This window comes from Otolemur garnettii, unplaced genomic scaffold (genome assembly GCF_000181295.1).
Source record: "Otolemur garnettii isolate 467f Iridium unplaced genomic scaffold, OtoGar3 scaffold00100, whole genome shotgun sequence".
NCBI lineage: Eukaryota > Metazoa > Chordata > Mammalia > Primates > Galagidae > Otolemur > Otolemur garnettii.
The window spans coordinates 7395207-7410150 of NW_003852495.1; the positions used below are offsets into that span (position 1 = coordinate 7395207).

At 49.7% G+C, this 14944-nt stretch overlaps 2 protein-coding genes across 3 annotated transcripts in view; both read left to right on the forward strand.

Annotated features, from left to right (window-relative positions):
• KCNK6 (potassium two pore domain channel subfamily K member 6) overlaps positions 1–4791 on the forward strand; it is an 8289-nt gene extending 3498 nt beyond the window's left edge. Inside the window, exons 2-3 of the mRNA XM_003796143.2 lie at positions 3970–4365; positions 4502–4791. Of these exons, the coding sequence (XP_003796191.1) occupies positions 3970–4365; positions 4502–4725 (620 nt within the window). The 3' untranslated portion in view covers positions 4726–4791. The remainder of the gene's footprint in view (positions 1–3969; positions 4366–4501) is intronic.
• Positions 4792–11981: 7190 nt separating this feature from the next.
• The window catches only part of CATSPERG (cation channel sperm associated auxiliary subunit gamma), a 30826-nt gene continuing 27863 nt past the window's right edge, over positions 11982–14944 (forward strand). For both annotated transcript variants that reach the window (XM_012809196.1, XM_023516945.1), the window contains exons 1-2: positions 11982–12265; positions 12358–12411. In XM_012809196.1, coding sequence (XP_012664650.1) covers positions 12017–12265; positions 12358–12411 — 303 coding nt within the window. In that variant the 5' untranslated portion in view covers positions 11982–12016. The remainder of the gene's footprint in view (positions 12266–12357; positions 12412–14944) is intronic.

Here is a 14944-nt window from a genome sequence, read left to right on the forward strand (position 1 = left end):
GGTGTATGTGGCTGGCGCCTTAGCCGCTTGAGCCACAGGCGCCGAGCCTCTTCCTATACTCTTGCGAGGTGCTATTTCTTGTCCCAACCTGGCAGGAGTACTACCACGTTTGAGGAAATTGCTATTTATGAGCACCCACCTTTATTTTTTGAAACAGGGTTCCACTCTGTCGCCTTGGGTAGTGCTGTGGCGTCATTATACAGCAACCTCAAATTCTTGGGCTTAAGCAATCCTCTTGCCTCAGCACCCCCCAAGTAGCTGGGACTACACATGCCTGCCATTATGTCCAGCTATTTTTTTTATATTTTTAGTAAAGGTGGGGTCTTGCTGTTGCTCAGGCTGGTCTGGAACTCCTGAGCTCAAGCAATCTGCCCGCTTCAGCCTCCCAGAGTGCTGGGAATACAGGCATGAGTTATTGCACTTAGCCTTATTAGTCCATTTTTTCAAAGTAGAAAACTGAGGCTCAGAGAGCAGTCACTTGGACAAAGTTATGCAGGGAATAAATGGCACTTATTTTGGACTCGGCTATCTGAAGTAGTAAACTGAGGCTCACAGGCACCATTTTGTTCTAATTCTGTAATTTTTCTGTTTATGAGGATTTTGTGCCATTTGCAAACAGTTTCAGCTAGGCTGCTGGCGTTTCTCTATCAAAACACTCCTATTAGGTCAGGCAAGGTGGCTCCTGCCTGTAATCCTAGCCCTTGGGGAGGCTGAGGTGGGAGGATCCCTTGAGCTCAGAAGTTCAAGACCAGCCTGTACAAGAGGGAGACCCCACCTCTACTGAACATAGAAAAATTAAGCCAGGTGTTGTGGTGGGCTCTTGTAGTCCCAGCTACTGGGAAGGCTGAGGCAAGAGAATCGCTTAAGCCCAGGAGTTTGATGTTGCTGTGAGCTAGGCTGATGCCATGGCACTCTAGCCTAGACAACAGAGGGAGAGTCTGCCTCAAGATAGAAAAAAACAAAAAATAAAAACCCTAGTATTAATGAGCATTGGAATCATAAATGATACACCTCAAATTACAGTTGCTTAAATAAGATGGATATTTATTTCTTGCTCACATTCAAGAAGGCTCAAATGGTGCTGCACGGTCAGAGAGCCAGGCTCCTTGTTGGCAAAAACCTCATTCTCCATAATTCCTCTGTGCAGTTTCCATTCCCAAGGTCACCGAATGGTTCAAGGTAGCTGCTCAATTCCAGCCTTCACGTCTGTTTCCAGCCAGCAGGAGGAGGGTGGAAAGAAAGAAGATGAGCATCCCTCTGTTTTTGAGGACCCTTACTAGAAGTGGCTTGATTCTTTCTTGTATACCTTACTGGACAGAATGAGAAAGGAATTTCCTTCCTTTTAAAGGCTGAATAGGGCCAGGTGAGGTGGCTCACACCTGTACCTGGGAGGCTGAGGCGGGTGGATTGCCCGAGCTCACAGATTCGAGACCAGCCTGAGCCAGAGTGAGACCCTGTCTCTAAAAAATAGCTGGGCATTGGGCAGCGCCTGCGGCTCAATGAGGAGGGGGCCAGCCCCATATACCAAGGGTGGCAGGTTCAAACCTGGCCCCAGCCAAACTGCAACAAAAAAATAGCCGGGCATTGTGGTGGGCGTCTGTAGTCCCAGCTATTTGGGAGGCTGAGGCAGAATCGCCTAAGTCCAGGAGTTGGAGGTTGCTGTGAGCTGTGTGATGCCACAGCACTCTACTGAGGGTGATAAAGTGAGATTCTGTCTCTACAAAAACAAAACAAAACAACACAAAAAATAGCTGGGCATTGTGGCGGGCTCCTGTAGTCCCAGCTACTTAGGAGGCTGAGTCAAGAGAATCATTTGAACCCAGGAGTTTGAGTTGCTGTGAGCTTAGACGCCACAGCACTCTACCAAGGGTGACCAAGTGAAACTCTTGTCTCATGTGAAAAAAAAAAAGGCTGAATAATGTCCCATTGTATGCATTTACCACAGTTTGGTTATCCATTAATCTGTAGATGGAAACTTGGGCTGCTTCCGCATACTAGCTTATTGTGAAGAATGTTGCTATGAACATGAGTGTAGATATCTCTTTGAGACCCTGGTTCAGATTCTATTGAGTTTATAAAAAACAGCGATCCTTTTTTATGGAAAACAGGCCCAGGAGAATGCCTGCTCCACCATGTGTGTGGTATACGTGTGCACATGTACAATGTGTCCACATTTTATATGGATCACAGGGCTGGGTCTGCAGTGTTTGGGGCAAGACATTTAACTGTCACCATAAACCAGATCCCCTCCTACTACCCTAGTCATATCTCTGATCCTTTGGTTTGATTTATTGGGGAAATAAAAAGAGATTTTTAAATTTTACTTTGCCAAAATGAGTCAGTCCCACCAACACCTGAGTTCCCCTTGATCTTACTTCTGTTGGCAGAATTCACATCCCCACTTAACTTACTGTGTTCCCGTGGTCCTCTGGGAACCCAGCAGCGCTTGTCACACCTGTTTTAGTGTAGAGTAAACTGAGGCTCAAAGTCAGGTGAAAACCCGTGCCCTTCATTATTTTGACAAGTATTGATCAAGCTGGGTCCAGCGGCTCACATCTATAATCCTAGCACTTTGGGAGGCTGAGGCAGGTGAATTGCTTGGGTTTAGGATTCCCAGACCAGCTTGAGCAAGAGTGAGACCCTATCACTACTAAAAATAGAAAAATTAGCCAGGTGTTGTGGCAGGCACCTATAGTTCCAGCTACTCAGGAGGCTGAAGCAAAAGAGTCTCTTGAGCCCAAGAGTTTGAGGTTGCTGTGACGCCACAGCACTCTACCGAGGGGAACAAAGTAAGACTCTGTCTCAAAAAACAAAACAAACAAAAAAACAAGTATGGATCAAGTGTCCACGTGATCGATGCCCACAACAGTGACAAAATAGAATCCCCTGCTTTCCTGGAACTGACACCCAGGAAAAAGGGGTGGAGAAGTAACCAAATAAGTAAACCATGTAGTATTCTAGGTGTTACATGCTATGGGAAAAAAAAAAGAGCTGGGCAAGAGGGCATTATAATTTAAAATATGTACAGACAGTCCCCAGTTACAAATGAGATAGGTTCTGTAGGTTTGTTCTTTTTTTTTTTTTTTTGAGACAACCTCAATCTGTTGCCCTGGATAGAGTGCTATGCCTTCACAGCTCACAGCAACCTCAAACTCCTGGGCTTAAGCAATTCTTTTGCCTCAGCGTCCCAAGTAGCTGGGACTACAGGCACCCGCCACAATGCGCAGCTATTTTTTTTTTTTTTTTTAGTTGTAGTTGTTATTGTTGTTTGGCAGGCTCCGGCTGGATTCGAACCCACCAGCTCTGGTGTATGTGGCTGGCGCCTTAGCTACTTAAGCTATAGGTGCCAAACCTGTAGGTTTGTTCTTAAGTTGAATTTGTATGTAAATTGGAATAGGCATATTGACCCATTACCTGTCATTGTCCTTGTTCATAAGTGCGAGTTGTACATAAGTCGGATATTTGTAACTCAGGGAATGTCTGCAAGGCAATCAGGGAAGGCCTCACTGAGAAGGTGGCATTTGGATAAAGACGCATAGGAGAGATGACAGGGGAACTCATCCATCACAGGCTCCCAGTTCTGACTGAACAGTCTTAGGGCTGGGGTCAAGGGAGAAGAGCATCAGAGATGAGGCTGCAAGATGTTTAACTGTCAGCAAAACTCAGGCCTCTCTCCTGCAGTGGACAGGACCACGGTCAGGGCTGTGAAACAGGGTGGGAAGTGGGTGGGTTCTGGAACCAATGAGGTCGAGACACTAGGCTTCACTTGACAGATGGAAAGTGGCCTGCATGATCTGGGGGTTGAGGATGAAAGCAAGGATCTTAGCTTGAGCAGTGGGAGGGTGGGGTGCCATCACTGGGGACAGGAGAGAATGTGGGGGAGGGAAGTTTCAGTCTTGGTTTGGGGTGTCCATATACACCCCAGTGGAGGTTTTGAATGGGCAGAAGCATCTCCCCTGTGCTTTGCAGGCTATGGGTACACGACGCCGCTGACAGATGCGGGTAAGGCCTTCTCCATCGCCTTTGCACTGCTGGGTGTGCCGACCACCATGCTGTTGCTGACAGCCTCAGCCCAGCGCTTGTCACTGCTGTTGACCCACATGCCCCTTTCTTGGCTGAGAATACGATGGGGCTGGGACCCCCGGCGGGCAGCCCGCTGGCACATGGTGGCTCTGCTGGGGGTCATAGTGATCGTTTGCTTCCTGGTGCCGGCTGCAATCTTCGCCCACCTTGAGGAGGCCTGGAGCTTCCTGGATGCCTTCTACTTCTGCTTCATCTCTTTGTCCACCATCGGCCTGGGGGACTACGTGCCTGGGGAGGCCCCCAACCAGTCCTACCGGGCCCTCTACAAGGTGCTGGTCACAGGTGAGCTGGTTACTGGAGGGCAATGGCTTGAGGAGGACATGGCCCAGTCCCAGCCCCACCCCAGGGATTCCAAAAGGGGTTCTTCCCTGAGGATCTGAGCCCCAAGTCAACTCATCATCCTCCCCCACCTCTGCAGTCTACCTCTTCCTGGGCCTGGTTGCCATGGTGCTGCTATTGCAGACTTTCCACCACGTGTCCGACCTTCATGGCCTCACCGAGTTCATCCTGCTGCCCGCTCCATGCCCTGCTAGCTTCACTGAGAATGAAGACGATCGCGTGGACATTCTGGGTCCCCAGCTGGAGTCACACCAGCAACTCTCTGCCAGCTCCTACACTGACTATGCCTCCATCCCCAGGTAGCTGGGGCAGGTGCCATGAGGCTGGAGGGACCTGGCCTGGGACTGAAGAGCCATGTGATGAGAGCTGATCCTGTAGGAACATCTGGGTGTACAAGCAGGTGTTCTCTTTTTTTTTTTTTTTTTTTTTGAGACAGAGCCTCAAGCTGTTCCCCTGGGTAGAGTGCTGTGACATCACAACTCACAGCAACCTCCAACTCCTGGGCTCAAGCGAGTCTCTTGCCTCAGCCTCCCAAGTAGCTAAGGACCACAGGTGCCTGCCACAATGCCCGGCTATTTTTTGGTTGCAGCCGTCATTGTTGTTTTGGTGGGCCTGGGCTGGATTCGAACCCGCCACCTTAGGTGTATGTGGCTGGCGCCTTAGCCACTTGAGCCACAGGCGCTGAGCCCAAGCAGGTGTTCTGAGGTGTGGCCACCAACTGTCCGCCCTTTGTTTTACAGCCCCAGCTGCAATGCCAGGGGACAGCACTTCTTATTGCTGTGTCCTGGGCTCCACTGGGCTTCAACATTACCTTGTTTTGCTCCTTCCCTTTCTCTTATTCTCCATCACACTCTGTACATCTCTGATTTTCTTGCCTTCTCTATCTCTCCCTCTTACTGTTTCCCTATTTCTCTCTCTCTTTTTTTTTTTTTTGGAGACGGTCTCGGTCTCAAGCTGTTGCCCCTGGGTAGAGTGCCATGGTGTCATAGCTTACAGCAACCTCCAACTTTTGGGCTCAAGGATCCTCTTACCTCAGTTTTTTTGATTTTAGTTGAGACAGGGTCTCGCTTTTGCTCAGATTGGTCTCGAACTTGTAAGTTCAAGCAATCTACCTGTGTCGGCCTCCCTGAGTGCTAGGATTATAGGTGTGAGCCACTGCACCTGGCCTCCCTGTTTATCATTCTCTGTCACATTCCATCTGTCTCTCACTCAGCCACTCGCCACCTGCCAGTTTTACCAGGCTCTGGGCTCAGACCTCATTTCAGACACTAGATAGGCCACCACATCCTGGACAAGTGACTGCCCCTCCTTTAGCTTTGATGTCCTCAGCTGTCAAGTGGAAAGAATATATTCATTCATCCCCAAATCCCTCTTTTTAGCTGGCCCTTTGCTAGACAGTGCAGAGTGGAGATGGCCCTGAGCTGTGTCCCTTACAGGGCTAGCAGTCCAGTGAGGTAGACAGACCTGTCCCCAGACAGTGTTAGCCCCTAACGACCAGGACTCCAAAGGGGGAGGCAGAGTGATCAGAGGTGTGATGGAGAAAGCACAGGCAGAGTGGTCAGGGCTAAGGTGGGGGAGGCACAAGGCATGTGCCCAATCCAGCCTGGAAGGTCAGGGAGGGCTTCCTGAAGGAAGGGGCAACTGAACTAAGACCAGAAATGTGAGAGTAGTCAGGGGAAGAAATTGTACCTGCCTCATTTTTCTCAAGTGTCTCCAGGGAGCAGGACCTGTTGGAAGAGCCTTGAGGGAGGCCTGGGTGGTAGAATCTTCCACAGTAGCTCAGCAGGTAGGAAACTGACACAAGTCACCAGCCCAAATCTGAATTGCCTGGGAGGTGCTGCTCTTAGCACTAATTGGATGTCTGTACCAGGCTGTAGACCCGGTCTGCTTGGCCTCAAATTCCAACTCAGCCATGTCCTGCCTTGAGCATTGACTCTACCTCTCCGGCTCCTTCCTTCTTCTCTAACATGGTGGTCATCACAGGACTTCTTCAAATGATGCCTTCACAGACCCTGCAGTGTTATTCTGTGATGATGTCTTTGGCCAGGCCCTCTTCTGGGTACTTTATATATGAGGGAGATAATATTAATCATCCCCGTTCTACAGATGAGGAAACTGAGGCACAGAGAAGGGAGGCCCCTTGTTTTAGCCACAGACCAAGGAAGTAAATGAAGAGACCTCAGTATCAGCCTCCCTATCAAGGCTGAACTCCTCTCCACCACGCGGCGTGGAGGTTACACAAGGGATGGGGGCAGTGGAGCTGCACCTTGATGACAGACAGGAGAGGCATGGAGAGGGCATGCCAGGCAGAAGGAACTGTGGGGAAAGGCCCCAAGGTGGGAAAGCATACTGGACATCAGCCTCTAGCAAGCAGTTTACTGTGACAGGACAGGAGTATGGAGTAGAAGGGGCAGGAGGGTAGAGGGGTAGATGTCACCACACCTTAGTGCCCTTAAATGATAACCTTGGGAACTTGGCCTCTTTCCTGAGTGCATTAGAGAGCTGTGGAAGGGCTCTTTTTCTTCTTCTTCTTTTTTTTTTTTTGAGACAGAGTCTCACCCTGTTGCCTTGGGTAGAGTGCAGTGAATGAAGTGGTCTCATAGCTCATAGCAACCTCAAACTCCTGGAGTCAAATAATTTTCCTGCCTCAGCTTCTTGAGTAGCTGGGACCCTAGGGGCCTATCACCACACCCTGATAATTTTTCTGTTTTTAGTAGATGGGGTCTCACTCTTGCTCGGGCTAGTCTCAAACTCCTGAGCTCAAGCGATCCTCCCACCTTGGCCTCCCAGAGTGCTAGGATTACAGGAATGAGCCACTGTACCCAGCCTATGGAAGAGTTCTGAGCAGGAAGGGTCAAGGGTAGATTCAGGCTTTAGGACAATCCCCCAGTTGCCCTGTGGAAGTAGACCAGAGTGGGAGGCTGGGGCAAGAACAAAGGAGGAGACGACAGAACTAGGCAGGACCATGGGAGGGGAGAGAGGCAAGTGCAAGGATTCTGAGGAGCCAAGTGGATAGGCCATAGGTATTAAGACTGGGGAAGGATGAGGAATGGTCTGTTGTCCCTGAAATGGGGACCTGGGAGGAAAAGCAGGTCTGAGGGGAGATACTGATACTAGTTTAGAATATGATAAGTGTGAGGGGCTAAAGGGACACCACCCCAGGGGAGGTATTGAGAAGTCCCAGGACCTCCAGGGCTGGGGCTGGGGGTGGTGGTGGTTAAGGCTGGAGGCAGAGATGGAGACTGAAGCCATGAGTGTGGTATGGCAGCCCTGGGAGGGACTGAAGAGAGAAGACCACCAGGAATAAGGAGTCTGAGGGTATTTACATGTTTATATCAGAAGAATTTTTGACTGTAGGTAACAAAACCATGACTGCCACAGGATGAAACAGGATGATTGTTACATTGTACTTCACCAGAGTAAGGGAGAGCTTGGGAGTGATTCCATCCATAGTTATGAGAGGGTCTGTGACCCCAGATCCGGCTTTCTCTGCTCTAGTGCCTTCAGTAAGGCTTGGTTCCTAAGTGAGCTCCCCTGGTGGTCACAGAGTGGCTGCCACAGGTCTAGGCATCATAGCCAGACATGATAATTTCTAGTGTAAGCAGTGACCCTGCAACCAATGTCCTGATGCTTGAGAAAAGAGCTTACCAAAGGAGACAGAAAAGGGTTGGGGGAGGAATTGGAAAGCCAGGAGAGTGAAGGGTATTGGGAAGAGAAGAGAGAATTTATGGAGGGAGAAATAGACATGGTCAAATCATGCTAAAAAAGTCACAGGAGATTGTTTTTTAAAGGTTAGTCAGCTCGGCGCCTATAGCTCAACCGGCTAAGGTGCCAGCCACGTACACCTAAGGTGGCGGGTTCGAATCCCCAGCCCGGACCCGCCAAACAACAATGACGGCTGCAACCAAAAAATAGCCGGGCATTGTGGCCGGCGCCTGTGGTCCCAGCTACTTGGGAGGCGGAGGCAGGAGACTCGCTTGAGCCCAGGAGTTGGAGGATGCTGTGATCTGTAATGCCACGGCACTCTACCCAGGGGGACAGCTTGAGGCTCTGTCTCAAAAAAAAAAAAAAAAAAAAAGGTTAGTCAAACAAGATTATTTTTATAACAGTGATAGAAAATACTTATATGAGATTTACTATGTGCCAGGCACTGTTCTAGGCCCTTGGATACATTCTCTGTATTTTAAAAAAGAGGAAAGGAACCCCAGAGAAGTTAAACAACTTGCCCATAGTCACACAGAAAGTGCAAAACTGGGATTTGAACAAGGTTTTGGTTGGTCACCTTTTCCCGTGGGGGCTGTCTAGTATTTCCTTAGCCTCTCGGCCCTCTTTATTGAGGTCATTGTCAACCTTGTGTTAAGTCAGCATGGGGTGAGGACGCTGATGCTTCCCCCCTCACCATGTTTCTCATCTTCCTGAGGGAGGTGCCTATGTGATTTGTCTTCACTTCTCACTGCTTCTTCCAAATTCCTCTAGAAGAAAAATTAGGTCCTTTTCAGTTCAAAACATTAAAAAAAAAAAGTACATCAGGCACAAAAGACTGTACAGTCAAAAATGTTTCTCCTACATTCAGGCTCACAGGCATAGTCAGTGTGTGTACCAGCAATATGCGGGTGTGTGTGATTTATTTTGCACTCTAAACAAGTGGTGCCTAGTATGCTGAAGTAGTTATGATGGCAGACATTGGAGGAAATAAATGGATATAAATCTGGATATAAATCTGAACTCTGTCAATCCCAAGTTATGTGGCTTTGGGCAAGTGATTTCACCTCCCTGTGCCTCAGTTTGCTCCTTTGTAAAATGGGATGATAGGGCAGCGCCTGTGGCTCAAGGAATAGGCCGCCAGCCCCATATACCAGAGGTGGTAGGTTCAAACCCAGCCCGGGCCAAAAACTGCAACAACAATAAAAAAGGGATGATAGATGATAACAACACCTACCTCATGGACTTGTTAGAGAAGCAAGCACCTTCATACCTGTATAGCCCTTTTTTTTTTTGAGACGGAGCCTCAAGCTATCCCCCTGGGTAGAGTGCCATGGCATCACGCTCACAGCAACCTCCAACTCCTGGGCTCAAGCGAGTCTCCTGCCTCAGCCTCCCAAGTAGCTGGGACTACAGGCGCCCGCCACAACGCCCGGCCATTTTTTGGTTGCAGCCATCATTGTTGTTTGGCGGGCCCGGGCTGGGGATTCGAACCCGCCACCTTAGGTGTATGTGGCTGGCGTCTTAGCCGCTTGAGCCACAGGCGCCGAGCCAAGAGCCCTTAAAACAGTGTCTGGCAGGTAATAAAATGTTGGCCATTTATTACTCTCATTTCTGTGCCTTGCTTTTATCACCAATACTATGTAATTCAGGGATCGTTCCAGAGACACACAAGTAGGTCTCATACACATATCTGTTTTTTGTTTGTTTGTTTGTTTTTGTTTTGAGACTTACTCTGTTGCCCTTGGTAGAGTGCTGTGGTGTCATAGCTTACAACAACCTCAAACTCCTGGGCTCAAGAGATCCTCTTGCCTCAGCCGGGTTAAAAGCCAGCTTTGCAGGTAATCAAAAATTCATGGACTGACCTCTCTGGGTGATATTGAGAGACCCTGTCTCAAAAAAAAAAAAAAATCATGGTTGGAGTTCTGGACTCTTGCTTCTATCTTCACGTGTTATCCTACTAGGATGGCTGCCCTTGTCCACGCTTTGTAGAGCCGGTGTTAAGCCGCAAATTGATTTATTCCCACAAGGTCTGTAAGAAGCTAAACTCTTTTTTAAGGAATAGGATTTTGGAGTAAAAGAACTACAGGTAAGGGCGGTGTGGACTGCCAGAACCACCAACAGGAACTCGTTAAAGGCCATCCTAGCACAAACTTTGAGTCCATCGCCCTCTGCCGGCCACGGCCAAGGCCCCGCGCGCCTTGGCCCTTCAGTTTCAAAGCCCGCCTCCTCTGCCTCTAAGCTCAGTGCGCCGGTGGCGGATGCCCGTTACCGTGGAGACAGGGGCGCGAGGAAGGCGAGCCTCAGGAAGGGCAGAAGGCACTGGCGGAAGTGTAGGCGGCCATTTTGAGAACGGGCAAGAGGGGCGGGACTGGTGAGGCCGAGCGACGGTTGACCGGTTTTAACCAAGTGAACTGGTACCGCGGGGCAAGGAGAAGAGGGCGGTGTCATCCGGGGGGTGGGAGGGGAGGGGTTGCGGAGGGGAGGGGAGGGGGAGGGGAAAAAAGTGGAGAGGCAGAGAAAAAGAGGAGAGTCGTGGGACCTGGCAGGAGTGGGAAAGGGAGAGACAGGAGGGAAAGAGTCGGGCAAAGGGCAGGTAGCAGTTAAGAAGCGGGACAATGAGTAGGGGCGGTACTAGAAGAGGCGGGGCCTAGAGCAGGTAAGTGTCAAGTGCATGGACAGAAAGGGTGAGAAGAGGGAAGTTGACAAGATGTTGCAGCTTGAGCGGAAGGTGAGGGTCGAGAACGAATCCACCAAGAAGGTAGCGCCAGCATGGAACGAGGAGGTGCGAGGCGAAGAGAGGGCACGGGGCGAGGAGAGACAGAAAGGTGAGGCGAGGTCGTGTGGCGTTAAGAAAGCCAATGGCCAAGAGAAATCCAAAGGCGAAGAGACGGTCCCTAACGACAAGGGGCGGGTCGAAGAGCCCGGACAGGGCCAGAAGAGGGGGCAGGGAGAGGAGCCAGCTGGAGAGGAGCCAGCTGGAGAGGAGCTGCTCACCAAGGGGCAGGGGAAAGGGCGGGTTGATAAGAAGGGAGAGGCAGAGCAGGGGCTTGACAAGAAGCAAGGGCGGAGCAAGGAGGGGACACAGGTTGAGGAGAAAGCCCTAAGAAAGAAACAAGGACGAAGACATGAAAAAGGGAAAGACGTGGGTAAGGCCCACGACAAGGACCTGGAGAAAAGCGAGACAAGGCATAGAACCCGGGTCCTCGGCAAAGCCAAAGCGAGGAGAAAGGGGCGGTACGAAGACAAGTGGGGGGACAAGGCAAGAAGTGGGGGCGGAGGTAGGTCGAAGCACAAGGATGCGATCGCAGGCAGGGACAGGACAGGGGGAAGTAAGAAGGGCAATGCCAAAGGGAGAAACAGAAACCTAGAGAGGATAAAGAATAAGGGTGGACTACAGAGAGGAGACGAAGCCAGGAGCAAGAGCGGGGCAAAGTTAAGGGGAGAGACGAGGAAGCGGTACGAAACGAAGCGCAGAAGCCAGGCTGTAGCCAGAAGCATCAGTCGGGGTTTGGCCCAGAGTAATAGCAGAGGTGGGATCCACAAGAGGGGCAGGGGAGTATCCTGCAGCAAAAGTAGGCGCGGAGCCAGGGACAGGACCAGAAGCAAGAGCAGGGGTGAGGCCAGGCGTAGAAGCGCGGACAGAAGCCTGAGCAGAGGCGGGGCCAGAGGCGGGGGCAGAAGCCAGAGCCTACGCAGGGTCAGGAGCAGGGGCCGGGGCAGAAGCCGGAGCAGAGGCAGTGTGGACTGCAAAGGTGGTGGGAGGCTCAAAGGTGGTGGGAGGCGCAAAAGCGAGGTGGGATTTCAGAAGTCGGCTCCGAAGAGTTCTCCTGCCTGGTGGTGTTGATCCCCGCATTCTCCAGGTTCTAGCCACGTTGTGCGCGGCCCAGCCATGTCCCTTGTTGGGCCTGCAAGAGTCCAAGTCCTTCGGGTGCTGTGGGCACTGATGGTGGTGCTGTGGACTCCGTGGAGGCTGTGGGCAGTCCAGGAAATCCAAGATTGCACCTGGGAGGTTGTCCTGAACGAGTTTGATAGAATAGGTGCAAATGGCGTGAGCGACCGGTTCTTTGTTCAAGAGCCTGTGGATACAGTGGACCAAGTGATCCAAATGCTGGTGGACTCACCCATTGATCAGCTCGAGGTGAGGAGCCCAGAGTCAAGTGAACCACAGGGTTCCTAAACCCACACCTCACTAATCTCTCTCTGGACATTTTACCCAACTTCTCCTTGCAGAAATACCTGGGCTTTCCTTACTACCTGAAGATCAACTACTCCTGCAAGGGACAGGTGAGTCTGTGCATCATGGATGGGCTCATTCTTTGAGCGTCAGTTTCCCCATCCATTTAACATTTTAAAGCCCCCGTCCAATCTGGGGGCTTTAAGGGTTCAAGAAGATTATCTATGTACAGTTTGCAACACCCCACAAGGCACCTAGTAGATGTTCAAGTAAGTTTTATTTTTGCCATATTTTTATAGAGATATATTTACACACCATAAAGTCACCATTTTAAAAGTGTACAGTTCGTTTTAGTATATTTACAAAGTTGTGCCACCGTCACTACTGTTTTGTTCATCCCAGCACATGTTTCTCATCCTCAAACCCTGTATCCATTAGCAGTCACTCCCCATTCCATTCCCCCCTCCCTTCAATCCGTGGAGACCACGAATCTACTTTCTGTCCTCATGAATTTACCTATTCTGAACATTTCATTTACGTGGAATCATATAATATGTGGCTTTTTGTGACTAGCTTCTTTCACTTAGCATGTTTTCAAGGCTCATGTATGTTGTAGCATGCGTCAGTACTTTATTTATTTAGGCCAGCCATTGAGGTTCACATCTAAAATCTCAGCACTTTGGGAACCCGAGACAGACAGGAGGATTTTTTGAACTCAGGAGTTTGAGACCAGCCTGCAGCAATAGAATGAGACTGAATCTCTATAAAACAAAACATAAGAAAACAAAGGGTTTTCTGTTACTGAGGCTGGAGTGCAGTGACCTAATCATAGCTCACTGTAACCTTAAATTTCTGGCTCAAGTGATTCTCCTTCCTCAGCCTCCAAAGTAGCTGGGACTACACACACACACACACCACTATGCCAAGCTAATTAGTTTTATTTTATTTTTTAATCCTTTTTGTGGAACGTGGATTTTTTTTTTTTTTTTGAGACAGAGCCTCAAGCTGTTCCCCTGGGTAGAGTGCTGTGCCATTACAGCTCACAGCAACCTCCAACACCTGGGCTCAAGCAAGTCTCCTGCCTCTGCCTCCCAAGTAGCTGGGACCATAGGCATCTGCCACAACACCTGGCCATTTTTTGGTTGCAGCCATCATTGTTGTTTGGCGGGCCTGGGCTGGATTTGAACCCACCACCTTAGGTGTATGTGGCTGGCGCCTTAGCCACTTGAGCCACAGGTGCTGAGCCTGGAACATGGATTTTAATGTAAGAGCAGACCAAAGAGGAAGCTGCTAAACAGAGAGCTTGGGGCCAGGCCCCACTGCACAAGGCCTGTAGAGGCATCACTTTATTGCCCTCTGTCATTTCATGAAGCCTAATTTTCTCAAGTAACCTGGATAGGTTGTTGGAGGCTTGTTTAGTAGTCTTGTGGATGGATAGTTCCTAGATGGAAGCTGGCCATTTGGTCCCTGGCTTTCTACCTAGCCTATGGCCCGATCTACCACTTGCTCTGGCTACTGTCACCACTTCCTGGGTTGTCTCCTTCACCTGTTGCAAGATCCTGCAAGCCTTTGATGGCCATGGCTGCAGGGGGTCTGCAGGGTTGTCAAGGGCAGTCATGGTAATGTTGGATCCCGCCAGGAGTTTTTATTTTTGTAGAGAAACGATTTTACTATGTTGCCTGTGCTAGTCTCAAATTCCCAGCCTCAAGCAATCGTCCTGCCTCAGCCTTCTAAAGTGCTAGGATTACAGGTGTGAGCCACTGTGCCTAGCTCCCACAGTACTTACTTTTTAATTTTTTTTTTTTTTGAGTCAGAGCCTCAAGCTGTCACCCTGGGTACAGTGCCATAACATTACAGCTCACAGCAACCTCCAACTCCTGGGCTCAAGTGGTCCTCTTGCCTCAGTTTTTCTATTTTTATTTATTATTTTTTTTTTTCAATTTTTGGCTGGGGCCTTGTTTGAACCTGCCACCTCTGGTACATGGGACCGGCACTCTACTCCTTGAGCCACAGGAGCCGCCCCAGTGCTTACTTTTTATGGCTGAATAATATTCCACCGTATGGTTGTGTCACATTTTATCTCATCAATTGATAGATAATTGAGTTATTGCCACTTTTTTTTTGCTTTTTTTAAGAGATAGAGTCTTTTTTTTTTTTTTTTAGAGTCTTACTTTGCTGCCCTTGGTAGAGTGCTGTGGCGTCATCTCTCACAGCAACCTCAAACTCTTGAGCTCAAATGATCCTCTTACCTCAGCCTCCCAAGTAGCTGGGACTACAGGTGCCCGCCACAACGCCTGGCTACTTTTTGCTGCAGTTGTCATTGTTGTTTTAGCTGACCTGGGCTGGGTTTGAACCCACCAACTTTGGTGTATATGGCTGGTGCCATAACCACTATGCTATGAGTGCCAAGCCAGGTATTTTTTATTTTAGAGTTGGGGATCTTGCTCTTGCTCAGGCTGGTCTTGAACTCTTGAACTCAAGCAATCCACCTAATCCCAAGTGGTAGGATTACAGGCATGAGCCATTGTGCTCAGCCATTAATACTTTTTTCTATTCATTCAACACTTGCTATGAATCAGGCCCCCTTTCTGTTGTAGGCAATACAATGTGAACGAAATGGTCAGGGGACAGGGCATGGTGGCT